The sequence below is a fragment of the Xyrauchen texanus genome, chromosome 30 (genome assembly GCF_025860055.1).
Source record: "Xyrauchen texanus isolate HMW12.3.18 chromosome 30, RBS_HiC_50CHRs, whole genome shotgun sequence".
NCBI classification, from domain to species: Eukaryota; Metazoa; Chordata; class Actinopteri; order Cypriniformes; family Catostomidae; genus Xyrauchen; species Xyrauchen texanus.
In genome coordinates, this window is record NC_068305.1 from 4,332,556 (window position 1) to 4,353,087 (window position 20,532).

General features: G+C 37.5%; 1 protein-coding gene across 5 annotated transcripts in view; it reads right to left on the reverse strand.

The window, feature by feature from the left end:
• senp6a (SUMO specific peptidase 6a) overlaps nt 1-20,532 on the reverse strand; it is a 64,308-nt gene that overhangs the window by 41,839 nt on the left and 1,937 nt on the right. For 2 of the 5 annotated variants that reach the window (XM_052098575.1, XM_052098573.1), the window contains exons 2-4: nt 8,616-8,679; nt 6,974-7,071; nt 1,320-1,469 (exon numbers count right to left, since the gene is read on the reverse strand). The exons of 1 other annotated variant lie outside the window; for it this stretch is intronic. In XM_052098575.1, coding sequence (XP_051954535.1) covers nt 1,320-1,469; nt 6,974-7,071; nt 8,616-8,663 — 296 coding nt within the window. In that variant the 5' untranslated portion in view covers nt 8,664-8,679. The remainder of the gene's footprint in view (nt 1-1,319; nt 1,470-6,973; nt 7,072-8,615; nt 8,680-20,532) is intronic. 2 more of the 5 variants (XM_052098576.1, XM_052098577.1) reach the window with 2 other exon arrangements.

Consider the following 20,532-nt stretch of genomic DNA (forward strand, 5'->3'; position numbering starts at 1 on the left):
ACTATAAGTTTAAGGACGCTTGACATATTTGTATGAATCTGTCAATTAGAAGACAGGGTTAGAATTAGGGTTAGGAAAGGGTCAGGGGTACCTTAGTAATTATTACTGTGAAAAACGTGAACAATGTCCCACAGCCCTAATTATATATAATGCTGAATTCTAAACCGAAGCAAGATCATGCTTTATTAATGCCTAATGTATCCATTTCAAAGCTTTATTTAAAGTCATGCGTTGATTCATGGTTCAGTCTAGTTACAGAATTTTCAGTGTTGAAAGAATTTAGATTATTACTACTTTACACTAAGGGTAAACTGCACCTTATCAGGCTTTTTTTTAAGTTTAGAGCTTATTCTCTGTAGTCCATAACAAAAGCATGCCGCATCTATCATGCGTTAAGTTGCTGTGCACACACAGAAATGCTGTCTACTCGTGCTCAAGTAGACAAGCATGTGATAGGAAGAGCAAAAGGCATTTGTACTTAACACAGATGTTTACATGAATTTATACCATATTCACTGATATATAGTAGCACCAATATAAAAATGTACACTTAAAAGATGAGGTCATAAGAGCAGATTACAGATTCAACCTGAAAATGACCATCACCATAATGTGTGCACGTTGTTTATTTAATGTTTATTTAATATGCTCATTGCTCCTCTAGCGCCTCCTGTAATAAAAACAATTGCGAATCAGGCATCCCGTGTGCTGAGTGTGAGGAGTGCTATTTGAAATGTTGCACACATATAGAGTAGAGTGTTCCAAATCAATCTCTTATGAGGCTCCATTTCAGGTAGCCTATGTAGGCAGGAGACAGCAAGGCAGCTCACTAGGTTTTGGAACCCAAAGTGTCAACCGGTAGAGATTTTGCTACTATGAACATCACCAAGAGAAAGTGAGGAAGAACTTCATAAAAAAAGTGAATAAACTGCTGTGTCCTCAGAGTAAATGACCTCAATTTATCTAGTATATAGTAGCCAAAACAATTTACAGTAACCAATGGACAGATAAAATAAAAAAATAAAAAAACACATGGAGGGGTTTGTTTTCTAAATTAAAAAACAAAATCATTATAATTAAAAGTAAAACAATTATGAAGTAAAAAACTATTCTATAAACAAAATTAAGACATAAAAAAAAATAAAATTTGCAGTCTGGACACAGTGTAAAGCTGTACTTTTTAAAGTTCAAGATGGCACTGTTGTCAATGCTCTTCTTTCTAGTAGGGCACATAACAGCCTATTAGGTATCAAATATCTGAAATTTAATTATCACTCATTTAATTGGCTAATTTTGATTATGCAAAGTCAGAGCTGTACCTTTGTTCCAGCTTTCTGATTGGAGCAGAGACGCGTGCATGCTGGAAGATACGGCCCTGAACCACGACTCCCTGTGTTGGAGCTGGACTCATGATCAGATAACTTGTTCGATTGGGGAGCGGCGACTCACTCATTGAGTGTGTTGCTTCACTGGGAGTCCATGTACAACAATAACAAACGGTATGAGAATTATACAAAAATCCATCATTTAATATACATCTTTATATACATTTTATACATAGATGTTTTTGTCCGTTTATCCTGGGTGACAAATATATTCAGAAGCCCAGGACATTTTTTGGTCACTTAATAATTGTTGCACTTTAAGAAATAGTTTACCCAAAATAAAACTTCTCTCATTATTTACTTACCCTGATGCCATCCCAGATGTGTATGACTGTCTTTCTTCAGCAGAACGCAAATAAAGTTTTTTAAAAGACAGAGCTCTGTCAGGTCCTTATAATGCAAGTAAACGGTTGCCAGCACTGTGTTGGTACAAAAGTCGAATTTAGGCAGCAAAGTAGTAATCCATGCAACTCCAGTCGATCAATTAATGTCTTCTGAAGCAAATCGATACGTTTGTGTGAAAAATAAATAAGTTAAAACATTATTTACTTTTAAAAAGCGCATCCTCCCAGCAGTTGACGCATCATGTAGCAGTTGAGTGACATAAGCATGTCGGCGAGTTCACGCTAGAATTAGGAAGCGGCACTTATTTACAACAGAAGAATGAAAGTAACGCGAGTGTTTTGGCCATTTCAAACAGCAGAGTCCTGGACGGAAGCGACTATTTAAAGTTAATATCGATTCGCTTCAGAGTCGTGTGGATTACTTTTATGCTGCCAAAATGTGATTTTGACAGTCAAAGTGCTGGCAGCCTTTTACTTGCAATATAAGGACCTGACAGAGCTATATACGTTTCTAAAAATATTTATTTGTGTTTGGCTGAAGACAGACAGTCATCCACATCTGGGATGGCATCAGGGTAAGTGAACTTTTCCTTTAAAAATGTCTGAATGTAATTGCATTAGATAAAAAACAACAACAACAACAAACGATGCTAGAGCATTAGGTCTCCTTAATGAAACTTGATGAAGCAAATATACAAGTTAAATGGAAGTAATCTGTGCATAAATTGGACCTTCCAGGACTTTCTGTGGGATTTGTGTATTAGGGCTGTCAAATTAAAATTAGAATATTTGTAGAATGTAAAATAAAACACTTCAATGCTAAAATTGTGCATTCGAATTTTGGATGTGTGCCAAGCAGTGACAACAGCGACACACAAAATGAACCAAATTGCATTTTAGGGCTAAAATCTGATTAAAACAGAACGGAGGTGTCTTGGGAGGAGCTTAAAATGGTGAATGTTCATTTTACATGGACACTATGTCTAACAACGCAGCGCTCCTGAACGAGAGGCTGACAGTCCATCTAGTGCAAACTTACATTGTAAAAATACACATTCATAGTGAACAACCCCTTGGGTGGAGGTCTTTCGCTGTTGTGTCTTGCTCTTTTATCAGTGCCTCGCTGCATAAGCGTTAGGTACGCACATACAACTGTATTTAATCAGAAACACTTGTTATTATTGCCGGTATTATGAAGCTTGTGTCTTTGGTAGTGCACCATGGTAACACAGAAATGTTTATTGTATAGCATTTCTTTTGCCAATTTACTTTTTAACTTAAGATTTTAGAAATTAAGCTGGCTAACCCTGTGTTCCAAATGGGATAAATCACCCTCTGAAGGGCACTTTGTAGGGGAGAACAGACATGATAGTCATGCTGTAAGATTGCTTCAAAGAGAATTTCCAAAAATAACTTAAAAATTGAGTTCCAAAAAACAATTATCTTGTAGCTTTTAACTCATCCTAAATGTCTTTCAAATTTGAATTTAATTAAAATTTTGGTAATATTTAAGAGAACAATTTTAAATTTACTTTCTTAGCTACTGTGTATGTTAGTGAGTTCCAACCATTTATAAATAGTTTATTGTTTTTTCCCTGTAATTTACATTTATTCTTGCAGAATCACTGTCCATTTCCCGCATACCTCAAGCATTCTGTAAACCCTATTTAGCACTTTATATTAATAATTCTAAAATGTTTTATTTGTAAAGCGTATTGTAGACCTACTGTTGCCATTAGTGCCTGACCGATTTATCAATATAAATCTTTCACCGATATATCGTTATCGGCGTATACGTTTACTGATATGCGAAGATATGAAAACTTTTTTTCAGAACATATAATGCAGAAAACAATGCTTGAATTGCTGTCATAACAGTTTGTCCAGCAGAACGTGCTCCGACTCCACTGTTTACATAGCTGAGCTGCCGGTGGCTCTGCAGACAGGGAGGAGTTAAGCGGTGCAGAGTAAAGCAGTGCCTTCTCAGTTAGCTGCTAACTAGTTTGTGAAATAAATACTGGAAAGTTAATAAACAATAACCCCATAATTTTGCCTTTTCAATATAACTAATATAACGTTAACCCTGTCCCTGACAACCATGTCACTTATGTTTATCACATTCGTTTGCTGTTAGCCAGCTATAGCTTGTCAGTGCAGTAAGTAAAGTAGCATATTGAAATGTAAACATCAGAGCATCTTTCTGCAGCTCAGCAGACAACGGTGCGGTGGTGGATTGTGTCTGTTGAGTGTTGATTTCATGCTAAGTAGTTATCTAGTTGGTGAAATGCAATGCTGGAAAGTAAAATAAACAGTCAATCTTTTACTCTCCGTGACAATGGGCTTATAGCTAACTAGCTAACAATGTAGCTACTTTCATTGCTTGTGAACTGAGTGGTCAGCAAACTGTTTTGCTCAGGATTCGCAGTTTGGTACCCCCTTCAACTGAACAATTCCAGTCATTGCATTTATAAAATGTTTAAAAGTCTGTTTTTCCACTTTTGAAAGTTTCCCCTGAACTTGTATAGCAGAATACAGTGTAACACCGCTGACGCTGTTCATCTCTTGACTCGGCAGGCGTAAATGCTTCTAGTTTTACAACCTGAACCTTATTAACTGGCAGTATTAAAATAGTCAGCATTTGAATGATAACTAAACAGTAATTGTAAGGTGTATTTTTATTTAAATGGTCAGCAACTGAATGATACTGAACAGACAGTACTAATGTTTAATAAGCTATTTATTGTATTTTTATTTATTCATTACTTTCTCAGTGTTAATTTCTTGATTTTGTTGACAATGAATAATAATGTAAAATAGTCCTTGATAAAAATATTTAAGAAAGCAGCCTTTGGAGTACCTTTGCCATCATATCGGTGCACAATCCACATAGAAAAGGTCTGTTTTCATTCAAGCTCAAAGACAAACTATATCGGCGACCATATCGGTAATCGGTGAATTTTCCCCCTCTAAAATCGATATCGGCCTCAAAAATCTCATATCGGTAGGGCTCTAGTTGTCATACAGCCTTTTTTTATAATGCCCTGTCTGTCATTGATCGAACAAACAGATAATCCCACCCCTGAATCACACCATGAGTCAGTGATGTCATGTCGGGCTGGACTGATGCTAAAAACAGAGGAATTTTATAGTGCCACAGAGATATACTGTTTACAGTTTGAGGAAATTAACTTATGAATGGCTTCTTTATTAGTTGTCTCTGCATATTAAGCTGGGATTGGAGAAAGTATTTTAACCAGGGACTAAAATTTGTTAATGGAACGAAAACAAGAACTGCTAGTTTAAAAAAAGCTTAATTAATAGAATGTATTCGACCCACCAAAGGTGACGTTAAGTCAACGCACACACAGTTTGTATGTGCATGCATGAGAGTTATATGGTTATTAATTAATTTTAAATATTATGTAAATATTTGAAATATTTTTGGACAAATATTTAATGTTAAGTATATATTTATTTAAAATACATTACTTTATAAAAAAATCATAATAATATTTTATTTTTGCTTATGCTTATTTTGGGTTAATTTGTTAAGGGTTGTTTTGAGCTTGTTTCTCTTGTGAGATCTGGAAACACTGCAACAGGTATTACACCCACCCTTAGCACAGTGTACTGTCATTTTAAAAAGAGCCCATGCCCTTGTTTTATTTAGTTCTAACCGGTTACAATATGGAAAGGAGGCTGAGGAACATGAAACAGAACGAAAAAAAAAACTGTTTCTGCTCAGAGCGAATGAAGTAAAAAAACATTTAGTTTTTAGTCCCTGATTTTAACCCCAAAAAATTTACACACTACAGCATTAAGCACCATTAATTGAATGTCTGAAGAAGGTCTTTGACTGAAACATAATCTAATAAAGATTTGAAAGGGGATTTTTCTATTTTTGGTCTTTGAATTGACTGTGTTCAAAACACCTGTCTAGATGTCTATTCTGAATTATCCATGCATCCATCCATCTTCAACCGCTTATCCGAAGTCGGGTCGCGGGGGCAGCTGCTCCAGCAGGGGGCCCCAAACTTCCCTATCCCGAGCCACATTAACCAGCTCTGACTGGGGGACCCCGAGGCGTTCCCAGGCCAGTGTGGAGATGTAATCTCTCCACCTAATCCTGGGTCTTCCCCGAGGCCTCCTCCCAGCTGGACGTGCCTGAAATACCTCCCTAGGGAGGCGGCCAGGGGGCATCCTTACCAGATGCCCAAACCACCTCAACTGGCTCCTTTCGATGCAAAGGAGCAGCGGATCTACTCCGAGCTCATCACGGATGACTGAGCTCCTCACCCTATCTCTAAGGGAGAAGCCCACCACCCTTCTGAGGAAGCCCATTTCGGCCGCTTGTACTCGCGACCTAGTTCTTTCGGTCATGACCCAGCCTTCATGACCATAGGTGAGGGTAGGAACAAAAACTGACCGGTAGATCGAGAGCTTTGCCTTTCGGCTCAGCTCTCTTTTCGTGACAACGGTGCGATAGAGCGAGTGCAATACCGCCCCCGCAGCCCCGATTCTCCGGCCAACCTCCCGCTCCATTGTCCCCTCACTCGTGAACAAGACCCCGAGGTACTTCAACTCCTTGGGGCAATACCTCATTCCCTACCTGGAGTACGCACTCCATTCGGTATTCTCAATTAGTAAAACCTAAATTAAAACTAAAAAAAACTACTTTTTTCTAATGTCAGCCGGTTCACATTTCATAATAACATTTTGAAAAAATTAAAACTTTCATGATTGTGACAATTTAGTTCTTTCTGCATGTGTAACATGAATGAGGTCCATTCTTTGCAGCTCAATAAAATGTAATAATTCTTGAATTGTTTGAAAATGTATTTGTTGATAAGGAAAATGCCAGTTCAATAAAACTGTTAAAGGAATGTTTGAGTTCGATATGCTGTCGATTACCACACACATAATTTAGAGTTTTGAAAAAAAAAAAAAAAAGCATGTTTACACTAAAGCATTTTACTGTGGATGTCTATGAGGCAAGTGTCCCTACTGCACATTACACAACTTAAACTCACCCCATTTTCTTGTATCTTTGCTTTATTTAAATGCAACGTATATACGTTTAATGCAAACATTTTCGTACACAAGGAAGTGTCAAAATAATTTTCAGTAATAATTAACAGCATGTCACAAATTCTGTACATAGTTTAAATTGAATTAAACCTGGAACATTTCTTTAAAACCTGAAAACAAACAAACAAACAAACAAACAAACAAACATTACAATACCTAAGCTTGCCGGTTCTGCTGAGTGGCTTTAATTGATTTGGATGCCGTTCATGAGTTGTTATAGATGCATTAGGAACAAAGCGTTTGACGGTTGGAGTCTGGCAAAGAGAGATCAGGGTGATCAGGTTATGAGGTCACAACTTAACATATCTGATACCACACATCTCATCTATGAGCTCATTAACATATGACCACCAACATTTATATATCAAAGCCTATTCAGTATTCAGCAACTTGACCCACCCAGATGAATGACAATGTTCATCTACGGTCATTATAATGGAAGAGCCTGTTTACTGTTTCATTGCATATTTTCTCAGTAGAATAAAAATTTTTGTATTTTGTCATGCTACAATGTGAAGTTGATTTACTGATGTATAAAACAGCAAATTAGTAATTCAGCTAAACAGATCTCAGCTTGTGTTGGATGTGTAGTCTGCATAAAGAATATAGCATGAACTTATAAAGTAACAGGTCAGGTGACTCACAAAATAGATGGGATCATGAGAAAGGAAATATATTCAAAATATATTGAAGCAACATCTCAAAACATCAGCCAGCAAGTTAAAGCTTGGTCGTGAATGGGTCTTCCAAATAGACAATAATACTAAGCATACCTCCACGGTTGTGGAAATGTCTTAAGGACAACAAAGTCAAGGTATTGGAGTGGCTATCACAAAGCCCTGACCTCAGTCCGAATTTGTGGGCAGAACTGAAAATGCTTGTGTGAGCAAGGAGGCCTACAAACCTGAATCAGTTACACCAGTTCTGTCTGGAGGAATGGGCCAAAATTCCAGCAAATTATTGTGAGAATCTTGTGGAAATCTACCCAAAACATTTGACCAACGCTAAACAATTGAAAAGCAATGCTACCAAATAATAACAAAGTGTATGTAAACTTCTGACCCACTGGGAATGTGATGAAAGAAATACAATTTGAAATAAATCACTCTCTCTGTTATTCTGACATATCACATTCTAGTGAAAGTAGTGATCCTCACTGACCTAAGACAGGGAATGTGTTCTACGCTTAAATGTCAGGAATTGTGAAAAACTGAGTTTAAATGTATTTGGCTAAGGTGCATGTAAACTTCTTACATAGACTGTATATATTTGATGACTTATAGAAATCATATTTCGTTTTGGGATTCTTTTGAAAATCTTCCGATCTGTAGTATCAGGGACACCAATAAATAGTACAGTCACATTCCTGAGAATGAGAGCTTTCCCTTGATATATGACTTAAGTGCCATGTGAAAGAATTTTGAATAGATTTTCATATTTCTACCCCATTACCACTTGTGGGTGCTAAATTGTGACGCAAATATTTCCAGGCCTTATTGTGTAACATAAATGCAAAAGTGATTGTACTCTGTGAAAAGTTCATATTCTAAGCTTTCAAATGATACCTCATATGCCTGACCTACGTATACGTTGACGTTTTAAGTGTAAAAATGTTTTCACAATATAGCACCCCCCTGTGCACAGAGTTTAATGGAATGAAGGCCCTAAATGTAGGCTTCACTTTTTATGCAAAAGGTAATTTTAAGTTTATTTGTGGTCAAGTATTACCAGAACATTTTCCTGACATGTTTTTAGATTATTCCAAAAGGTCAAATTATTAAGAGGGAGGAGTTGATACCTTCATCCCCTTGGGGGGAAGCTCCTGCTGGCAACCACCTCGCTCCATAGTCACAAGGGCAGCTCTATAGGAAAACAAGAGAATCAGAGTTCCTTGAAGCGTGTCACATTTACCTTCACACTGCAAAATTCTGTGGGCGCAATACAGCCATCTTAATGGGAATATGCGCAACCATGAATTTCACGCAATGGACTTCCGGTGGCAAAGAAATTCCCATCAAGTTTGGTAAACTTTGACTTTTGCTGTGTTGGCCAATAGGAAGTTTGGCAGTAACCTCTTGGTGGTGCTTCGTACAGAGCTACCTCTTTTCACATTGTACATTTGGCTTTGAATCACAGTGTTTGTGCGATCAATGTGATTACCACTGGCAGCTGTTTATCAATGTTGCTCGATCATGACCCAGTTTCACAGTCTTATTGATGTACCGAATTTGTCACTACCACCTAATTTTTATATGCATAATGTAGACAGTAAGCAGCTATAAGAAATGCATAAGTGTGACCAAGACATTGCAGAGATGAATGTCATCAACAGTGCTTCACTTCCATGAGTTAAGACAGATTGCAGTTCAAACTGTTCATACCTATTGAATTCAAACGCACAACTCAGATTAAAACAATTTAATATATACAAACCAAAAGTTTGTAATAATGCACAGATTTTGCTCTTATGGAAAGAAATTGGTACTCTTATTCACAGAAGAGGCATTCAACTGATCACAAAATATATATATATATATATTAGTGCTGAACGATTAATAATATCACAATCGCGATGTCAGCCAGTGCGATTATATGACGGCAAAATGCTGCGATTTTATTAAATAAATAAGTGCATGTGTGGACGTGACAGCCCATTCTCTCTAAGAGCTGTTTGCCCATTTTCTACAACGCTAATAAAAAGATGACCAGTCAGTCTCAGTTTAGGGAGTGGCACGTGCATTCATGTCACGTGAGTTTCCGGTGTGCAGCGTGGAAATCAGGTGAAGATGGACGCCGAGCAGACCAACACTGAACTGGTGGCCAGAAATATAACACAGAAACACAGATCACAGCTTGGCGATATGTCTTTATTTCATCCTTAATTAAAGTTCATATAATACGGGAGTGTGACATGTAAATAAGCACAAACTCCAAAACTGTCATTCTCTGTGCGGTCAGAGCTGCTTCAATCAGTCACGGAAGAGACCCAATCTGAGCGGGAGTCGAGAAATGGAAGAGATTTAAAGTTCTGCTGGGTGATGCACACTCTAACACGGAGACGCTCATCTCTCAACCCTGCGGTCTGCAGCTCGCAACGTCATCATCATGATGAGATCAATCTTATGTGAAAAATAACACTAAAATGACAACAACAATAAAATGTGTGTGTGTGTGTGTGTGTGTAATATCCACATATATATATATATATATATATACACACACACACACACACACACACACAGTATCTCACAAAAGTGCATACACTCCTCACATTTTTGTAAATATTTGATTATATATTTTTATGTAACACTGAAGAAATGACACTTTGCTACATTGTAGAGTAGTGAGTGTACAGCTTGTATAACAGTGTAAATTTGCTGTCCCTTCAAAATAACTCAACACACAGCCATTAATGTCTAAACCTCTTGCAACAAAAGTGAGTACACCCCTAAGTGAAAATGTCAAAATTGGGCCCAATTAGCCATTTTCTCTCCCCGGTGTCATGTGACTCGTTAGTGTTACAAGGTCTCAGGTGTGAATGGGGAGCAGGTGTGTTAAATTTTGTGTCATTGCTTTCACACTCCCTCAAACTGGTCACTGGAAGTTCAACATGGCACCTCATGGCAAAGAACTCTGAGGATCTGAAAACAATTATTGTTGCTCTACATAAAGATGGCCTAGGCTATAAGAAGATGGAAAAGACCCTGACACTGAGCTGCAGCACGGTGGCCAAGACCATACAGCGGTTTAACAGGACAGGCTCCACTCTGAACTGGCCTTGCCATGGTCGACAAAAGAAGTTGAGTGCACGTGCTCAGCGTTATATCCAAAAACTAAAATTCTCTCATCATTTACTCACCCTCATGCCATACCAGATATTTATGACTTTGTCTTCTGCTGAACACTTATGAAGATTTTTAGAAGAATATTTCAGCTCTGTAGGTCCATATAATGCAAGTGAATGGTGACCAGATCTTTTAAGCTCCAAAAAGCACACAAATGCAACATAAAACTCCAGAGGTTAAATATGTCTTCAGAAGCAATATTATAGGTGTGGGTGAGAAACAGATATACATCAAGTCATTTTTATTATAAATGTCCACTTTCACTTCTACATTCTGTTTTTTGTCGAATCACATTTTTTGTGTATATCCGCACCTACTGGTCAGAAGTTGAGATTTGTAGTAACAATTATTTAAATATTGATCTTTTTCCTCACCCACACCTATCATATCACTTCAGAAAACATGTACTGAACCACGGGAGTCGCATGGATTACATTTATGCTGCATATATGTGATTTTTGGAGATTCAAAGATTTAGTCACCATTCTCTTGCATTGTTTGGACCTACAGAGCTAAAATATTCTTCTAAAAATCTTAATTTGTGTCCTGCTGAAGAAAGTAAGTCATACACACACCAGGGATGACAAAGGGTAAGTAAACAATGAGAATTTTCATTTTGGGGTGAACTATCCCTTTAATGAAGGTTAATTTATATGAATAGATGATGTCAAAAGCATCACAAAACATACACCACTGATCAGACTAAAATCAAGAAATCATACCATAAAATCAATACTTTTTTTTTTCAAGCTTTCATATGAACATCTAAAATGTAAATTAATAACTTTCAACATCTTCACTGTATGCACATTTGAGCAACCTTTTCTTCCTCTGAACTTTGACCTTGGAAGTTATTTTCTACAACTTTTAACATTGATAACATTAAATCAGAGGACAAACATTATTTTTTTTAATTATTTAAAATATTGATTACTTTTTTAGATTTTCTTTTCTTTGGGAAATAGACGTACGAGTACTGCCAGCATTGCAGCAGTGGTTGAAGGGTTGGGGGGTCAACCTGTCAGTGCTCAAGACCATACGCCGCACACTGCATCAAATTGGTTTGCAAGGCTGTCATCCCAGAAGGAAGCCTCTTCTAAAGATGATGCACAAGAAAGCCCGCAAATAGTTTGCTGAAGACAAGCAGACTAAGGACATGGATTACTGGAACCATGTCCTGTGGTCTGATGAGACCAAGATAAACTTATTTGGTTCAGATGGTGTCAAGCGTGTGTGGCGGAAACCAGGTGAGGAGTACAATGACAAGTGTGTCTTGCCTACAGTCAAGCATGGTGGTGGGAGTGTCATGGTCTGGGGCTCCATGCGTGCTGCTGGCACTGGGGAGCTACAGTTCATTGAGGGAACCATGAATGTCAACATGTATTGTGACATACTGAAGCAGAGCATGATCCACTCCCTTCGGAGACTAGGCCGCAGGGCAGTATTCCAGCATGATAACAACCCAAAACACCCCTCCAAGACGACCACTGCCTTGCTAAAGAAGCTGAGGGTGAAGGTGATGGACTGGCCAAGCATGTCTCCAGACCTAAACCCTATTGAGCATCAGTGGGGCATCCTAAAATGGAAGGTGGAGGAGCACAAGGTCTCTAACGTCCACCAGTTCCATGATGTCGTCATAGAGTGGAAGAGGACTCCAATGGCAACCTGTGAAGCTCTGGTGAACTCCATGCCCAAAATAATGGTGGCCACACAAAATACTGACACTTTGGGCCCAATTTGGACCTACTCACTTTTGTTGCCAGAGGTTTAGACATTAATGGTTGTGTGTTGAGTTATTTTGAGGGGACAGCAAATTTACAGTGTTATACAAGCTGTACACTCACTACTTTACATTGTAGCAAAGTGTAATTTCTTCAGTGTTGTCACATGAAAAGATATAATCAAATATTTACAAAAATGTGAGTGGTGTACTCACTTTTGTGAGATACTGTATTATATATATATATATATATATATATATATATATATATATATAGGAATTTGAATTGTTTTTTGATAGACAAGATTGATAAATTCTTATCAATAATACTCATGGCTAAACTTTTTACAGTGTTCAGTGACTAAAATGTCAATATGACTAAATGTTACTAAAATATGACTAAAATGTCAACAGTTTTCATTGAATAAAACTACATTAAAAAGCCCAGTAAGACAAACAAAACAAAGCACAATTACAGATGTGTTTGCGAGTGTCACGCCATATGACAAGTCTTCACAGAGATATAAAGAGACACGATGCACCGTTAGCAAAGTGGGATTTCAGAAAATGATCCACACGCTGGACAAGAGGTACCAGCGATAAGTAGAACTTTTTAGAAAGAGGATTTGGAAATACCAGTTGGTCATTTAAAAAAAAAAAAAAAAAAAAAAACAACATCAACAGTTTTAGTGGTTTGAGTGAACCACACTTTTATATCCAGTTTCCTTTTCAGAAGAGTTTATAGAAAGTACATGTTACATCCTGCGTAAATGTCCCTGTTTGTTTGGACAATCTTATTTTCATTAAAATTTGTATGTTCTTATTTATTGTTCTATTTTATGTAGGTGTAATATTGAGAAAATAACATGTTTGCAGTAATGCAAAGATATTTTAATTTTGTAAAAATATTATTTTAATTTGAAAACACTGTGCATTTATAGTTGTTGTTGTTGCTAGTTTGTATGTTTGAGTTGAGAAATACACATTTCAGCATTATCAGTAATCCATTTGTGCATTTTCCTTGAATTTATAACGGCTAATGGCACTGCTGTTCTTGTACACGTTAGTCACATCTTGTATAGACTATTGCACTTCCCTTCTTGCGGTGTGGCACAAAAACTTCTGCACAAACCTCAAATGGTCCAAAATTCTGCGGCTCGAATTATTATGCAAACACCTTCGATAGAGCACATTTATCCGGTACTACAAAAACTGAATAGAAATTAAGATTGAACTTTTTACTTACAAGACTCTTCATAATTTAGCACCTTCATATCTACGTGATCTTCATGTTTACTCACCAAACCGATCCCTTAGATCTTCTTCCCTTACTCTTACTGTACCCTCTATACATTTGACTAATATGGGGTCTAGAGCTTTTAGTTATACTGCTCCTTGTCTTTGGAATTCTCTACCACAAGATGTACGAAATAGCCCTACTCTGCTAACTTTTAAATCACGTATCAAAACCCAATATTTTAGGTGATCTTATTTCTGATTTTTTAAGAATTGCATTTGTTGGTCTTAGTGTATTTTGTATTAGTTTCTTTTATTATGTTAGATAATGTTTGTGTATTTTAATGTACATGAAAGGTGTCCTTGAGTGTCCTGAAAGGCATCCACAAATAAAATATTATTATTACATAGTGAGTATGGCAATTAATCGTCATATTCGTGAAAAACCTAAAATAGACAATTAATCATCATAATCACAATTAATTGTCAGCCAAATTTTACAATCATGACCCCTAATTTTAATTATTAGGCTCCTACCTTGTGAAATGTTTTGTTAAAAATGCGTACGGAATTTCAAACAGTGACAACAGCTTGTATCATTATTAAAAATGTGATTTCATGACATCATATGAATTGATAGAATGTGAAATGTTTTCATTTTTAAAAAGCTAAAATGTGATTAAAATCAAAGCAAAATTTACAATATACTATATTGAGTGAATATATATGAAGATGCCCCCTTTCATTTTGCTTAATATATTTTTAAGTTACATTTTGCTGACATTTCGTCAAAAGTCTGGTGAGTAAAAACTAAAATTTACTAGCCAATGACGATTCTTTCTCCAACATGATTATAGAAGTTTGAAATGCATCTTTTATTAAAGTTCAAATAATAAGGAAGCAGGTTGTATAAAGAAGCACACACTCCGAAACTGGCATTTCTCTGCACGGTCAGAGCAGCTTATATGAGTCGCATGAAAAACAGCACAAGAGAATTTCAAACTTCTCCCAGCTGATACAATGACTTACGTGGAGATGCTCGTCCCTCACGTGTATTTGCTGCATCTAGATTATAATGTGATGGCTTGCGACGTAGTGAATAATAATATACACCAATCAGCCACAACATTAAAACCTGGCTGATTAGGTAATCGCATGGATTGTTGGTACCAGAAGGGCTGGTTTGAGAATTTCTGTAACTGCTGATCTCCTGGGATTTTCACTCACAACAGTCTCTAAAATTTACTCCGAATTGTGCCAAAAACAAAAAACATCCAGTGAGCGACAGTTCTGCGGATGGAAATGCCTAGTTTATGAGAGAGCTCAACAGAGAATGGCCAGACTGGTTAGAAGTGACAAAGTCTACGGTAACTCAAATAACCTCTCTGTACAATTGTGGTGAGAAGAATATAATCTCTATAAAAAGTATAAAAGGTGGTTTTAATGTTGTGGCTGATCGGTATATGCTTAACAGTGTGTATTATCGTGAAGAAAATCAGATGGTCAAGCTCTATTCAAAATTTCTTAATTTTTGTACCACAAACGAATGACAGTTAAACAGGTTTGGAAACCAAGTAAGTAAATAATTTAAATAATGAGAGAAATTACATTTCTGGATGAACTGACTTTATTGAAACTTAACTGCAAAACATGATGGAGTCGGACCATAATTACAATAGTAATTTTGTGATCAGCAACTTAATAAGGCTGAAGGCCCATTCCTCCAGACAGAACTGGTGTAACTGAAAAAAGGGTTTTAGGCCTCCTTGCTCGCATACGCTTTTTCAGCTCTGCCCAGTTTGAGGTCAGGGCTTTGTGAGGGCCATTCCAATATCTTGACTTTGTTGTCCTTAAGACATTTTGCCACAACCGTTGAAGTATGCTTGGGGTCATTGTCCATTTGGAAGACCCATTTTGACCAAGCTTTAATTTCCTGGCTGATGTCTTGAGATGTTGCTTTAATATATCCACATACATTTCCAAGTGCACCAGTCCCTCCTGCAGCAAAACACCAAATGTCCTCTGGTATAATGAAATTATACCATTTTTTAATGGTATAATGCATATTTTGCATTTGGTGTTTTGCTACTTTTCTTCAAAAAGTAAGATCTTTGTCCCCATTTGCACTTGCAAACTGTAGTCTGGCTTTTTTAATGGTGGTCCTGGAGCAGTGGTTTCTTCCCTGCTGAGCAGCCGGGAAGTGGCATTTTCACAAGGTCCTTTGCTGTTGATCTGGGATTGATTTGCACTTTTTGCACCAAACTATGTTCATCTCTAGGCGACAGAATGCGTCTCCTTCCTGAGCGGTATGATGGCTGCGTGATCCCATGGTTAGAGTTGCAGCGGTATACCGGTTTCACGGTACACAACGGTTTGAAAATTGATGGTTATCATACCATGTACATTTGCTAATCTACGGTATTGAAAAAAAAATGCAACCGGACGGAGAATCTCACCTGCGTGTACGCATCTCCTTTCCACCTCGACTGCCTGTCAGACTCGTCAGCTTGCCCCAAACACACACACACACACACACACACACACACACACTCAGCGGAGAAAATGTCAGAGAGAAGCGAAGCGATAGGTTCTGACATAAGTGATCGTGTGTGAGTTAAAGCAGTGTTTCTCAACTGGTTATAGTTCAATTCGGACAATGCCATGGTTCTCCCATTGAAGATATTTCGGCGGGTGCCCAAGTGATAGCTTATTTAGGTCTGCAGAGGCAGATTGAATGATAATCTCGCAATCAGCTTAAGGTTTCTCATCTGCAATTTTGCACGAGTGTAACGGAACCAGCTCGCGATCATGATCTGCTCTAGTCTCTGGCACAGCCATTTTCAAATCTCTCCAGATATGTTCACTCAGGTTCAATTCTGGGCTCTGGCTGGGCCAATCAAGGACATTCACAGAGTTGTCCCGTGTGCTTAGGGTTGTTGTCCTGTTGCAAGATGAACCTTTGCCCCAGTCTGAGGTCCAGAGCAGGTTTTCATCAAGGATGTCTCTATACTTTGCTGACTAGTCTCCCAGTTCCTGCCGTTGAAAAACATCCCCACAGCATGATGCTGCCACCACCATGCTTCACTGTAGGAATAGTATTAGCCAGGTGATGAGCAGTGCCTGGTTTCCTCCAGACATGACGCTTGCCATTCAGGCCAAAGAGTTCAATATTTGTTTCATCAGACCAGAGACTTTTGTTTCTCATGGTATGAGAGTCCTTCAGGTGCCTTTTGGCAAACTCCAGACGGGCTGTCATGTGCCTTTTACTGAGGAGCGGCTTCCGTCTGGCCACTCTACCATACAGGTCTGATTGGTGGAGTGCTCCAGAGATGGTTGTTCTTCTGGAAGTTTCTCCTCTCTCCACAGAGAAATGCTGGAGCTCTGTTAGAGTGACCATCGGGTTCTTGAGTCACCTCCCTGACTATGGCCCATCTCCCCCGATAGCTCAGCTTGGCGACCAGCTCTAGGAAGAGGCCTGGTGGTTCCAAAATTCTTCCATTTACGGATGGAGTCCACTGTGCTCATTGGGACCCTCAATGCTGCAGACATTTCTGCAGATACAATCCTGTCTCGGAGGTCCACAGACAATTCCTTGGACTTCATGGCTTGGATTGTGCTCTGACATGCGCTGTTAACTGCGGGACCTTATAGAAAGGTGTGTGCCTTTCCAAATCATGTCTAATCAACTGAATTTACCACAGGTGGACTCCAATCAAGTTGTAGAAACATCTAAAGGATGATCAGTGGAAACAGGATGCACCTGAGCTCAATTTTGAGTGTCATGGCAAGGCTGTGAACACTTATGTTTTTCTTTTTTTTATAAATTTGAAAAGATTCAAACTAAATTCTTTCACATTGTCATTATGGTGTATTGTTTGTAGAATTTTGAAAAAAATTATGAATTTAATACATTTTGGAATAAGGCTGTAACATAACAAAATGTGGAAAAAGTGAAGCGCTATGAAAAATTTCCAGATGCACTGTAATTAAATATGCTATTACATTTTTAAAAGGGGGGAGAAAACTTCCTGTAGATTTTGTTGTTGATGTCAACAGCAAAAATAATGTCACTTCATGCATGTCCTTGTACTTGAAAACCATGAAGAAAACTATGCAACATAAAAAGGAAATGCGACCCAGGATACATTAAATACAGGTTACATTTTTACTATGGTGGGTCGCCACTTGATTTTCAATGTAAAATCTGTCCTGAAGCAAAACCAGTTGAGAACCACTGAGTTAAAAAGTTACAGACAGGAGCAGTCTGGCTGTGCAGTCACGCACCTACAGTATATGTTAATTATTAATAATCATATGACATTACTTTAAAAGCTGACACAGCTGATGTTATTTTTCATTTAGTAGTTAATTTAACATGCTATGCTAACATGTAAACTAACATGCTTTAGTATATAACATGTTAAAGTTACATACAATTATTTTTATCATGTTTATTATAATTCTGTTAGCTTTCGTATTTATTCTATGCATTTTATTTTGAAAAGAGATAATTTTTTTACACATACTTCAATTAAAAAAAAAATGGTTTCAAATTTAAATTATAATAAAGTGTTTGCTCAACCCAAAAAAAAAAATCCATTCTGTTTTCACTCCTGTAAATGTCATAGTAACTAATAATTTTGTAATACTGTATACCATGACATTTTGAGACGGTTATCATACCGTGAAAATCTCAACCCTACCCATGGTGTTTATACTTGCGTTCTATTTTTTGTACAGATGAACATGGTACCTTCAGGCATTAGGAAATTGCTCAAGGATGAACCACTTGTGGAGGTCTACACTTTTTTCTGAGGTTCTGATTTATTTTCTATATATTTTTAGGGTTGTGCCGATGGACGATATCATCGTCCATCGTGATGGCTGACCAACATCACGATGTCGAGCCACCATCGTGATGCCACGCCCCCTTTTGCGAGTCTTGCTAGTGTGACTCACTAATCCTAGTCTCTTCTATAGTTAACCTAAAACCTTTGCAGGGATTGCTCTGTAAATTAAATTGAGAATATAACGAATGCATATATGCTATTTTAAATACTGTAGTATATGCCAGAGACGTGACGTGTTAGTCTGTGAAAATACCGTGTCAGGCAGGCTGCACAAATATTGATCTTGACACTGTTAGCTTCTTGTCTTTTTTTTTACATGTCTTACACTGTACATTTAGATTAAAATATTTTATGTTGTAGGCTACTAGAAAATAGACTTTATTAATTAATTATTAGTAGTTGTAGTGTCTCAGAAAATCTTGCTCATTGTCACATAGCTCTTATATACACTGAAGCGGCAGTTTAAGATAAACCCAGACCAGCGAACGTCAAATCACTTTTGTCTGGTTAATACTTTTAAAGAAAAATATCCTTGGCCATAAATCCATAATGTCAAATCAAATGAAAGAAACAAGGTGAATATGAATAACACACATTTATTAAAACATAGAAGAACAACAAATGAAATGGGTACAACACTCAGACCGAAACTTGGCATTAACATTTCACTTATAATTAGCAGCACAATTAACTTCAGCACAGGCTACAAAACAAATTATGTTATTGAAATATTGTAAAGTGGTCATATGAACTACACAAATGAACGTTTAAAAAATAATATGCAAAATCGAATAGCTCCAGAACGGATGGCTGAAAAATGCGTAAAGAAGTCTAATATCTTTCACCATAGACCATGTTTAAATTTCGATGTTTCTGGCCAGAAATACCAACATATTCACTTTATCTGGTTTTAATAAGCTGCGGATTGGGGTAACTACACTACCCGCTGTGCTGAAGACCCGCTCTGATGGAGTACTGGTAGCACATATGCACAGATATTTCCGTGCTAATCTTGCCATGAACGGAAACCTTTTGTCATTTGTTTTCCACCAAGTCAGCGGGTCCTCTTCCCCATCAATGGCCATTTCCTGCAGGTACATGGTCATTTCTGCCTCGACCTTTTGCTCATCAGTGAGTAAAATAATGAAATTATAGTTTTTAAGTGGAAAATAGTATTTATGTAAAGAGATATATTAAAATAAAAAGTGCACAACTCTTAAGTGAAAGCTAAAAAAAAAAAAAATGCTTCACGTGTCGTGCAACCTACTGATAAAGCGCCGAGTCATTAGTTGGGTTAGTAAAATAGTGAAATTATAATTTTTCATATCATTTTTGAAAATTATATGAAATTATATTAAACCGCCTCCACCGACGATATCATCGTCCATCGCGATGTTTTACTGTCAACATCGTCAACTGCCAATTTAGGGGACATCGCCCAACCCTATATATTTTCCCATGATGTCAAGCAAAGAGGCAGAGTTTGAAGGTAGGCCTTAAAGGGCACCTATTATGGAATTTTTTAAATTACCTTTCATGCAGTGTGTAACATAGATTTAAGTGAACAAAAACATCCTGCAAAGTTTTATATATGAAAGTTCACCGTAAAAAAAGTTATTGTCTCTCAAATGTAGGAGTCGACTCTGAGTCAATGTAATGAATCGTTTTTCCAACGAGTCATTTTCCTTTTCGTTGTGACGTCAAGACAAAAAATTATCAAATTGTCCGCTCCCACTCATTGCGCGCGCACACACCAGGGAAAACTTGAAAACATCATGTCGACAACAAGACACTGTGTTCTGAAGTGCATATCAAAAGCGACCTTTTTTTCACTGCCCAGGGACGAGCATGTGAAGAATCAGTGGCTAGAGTTTATATTTACAACTAGGCTATACCACACAAGTATAGCCCGAACCTTGTGCTGTGTTCGCGTCATTTTAATGACGATTGCTTTACAAACATGAATGCTTTCAAGTGTGGATTCGCGAGCCGGTTGATACTGAAGTAAGGTTCAGTACCAAGTTATTTGGATCAGCTTCCTCCTCCGAATCACAACCTGTAAGT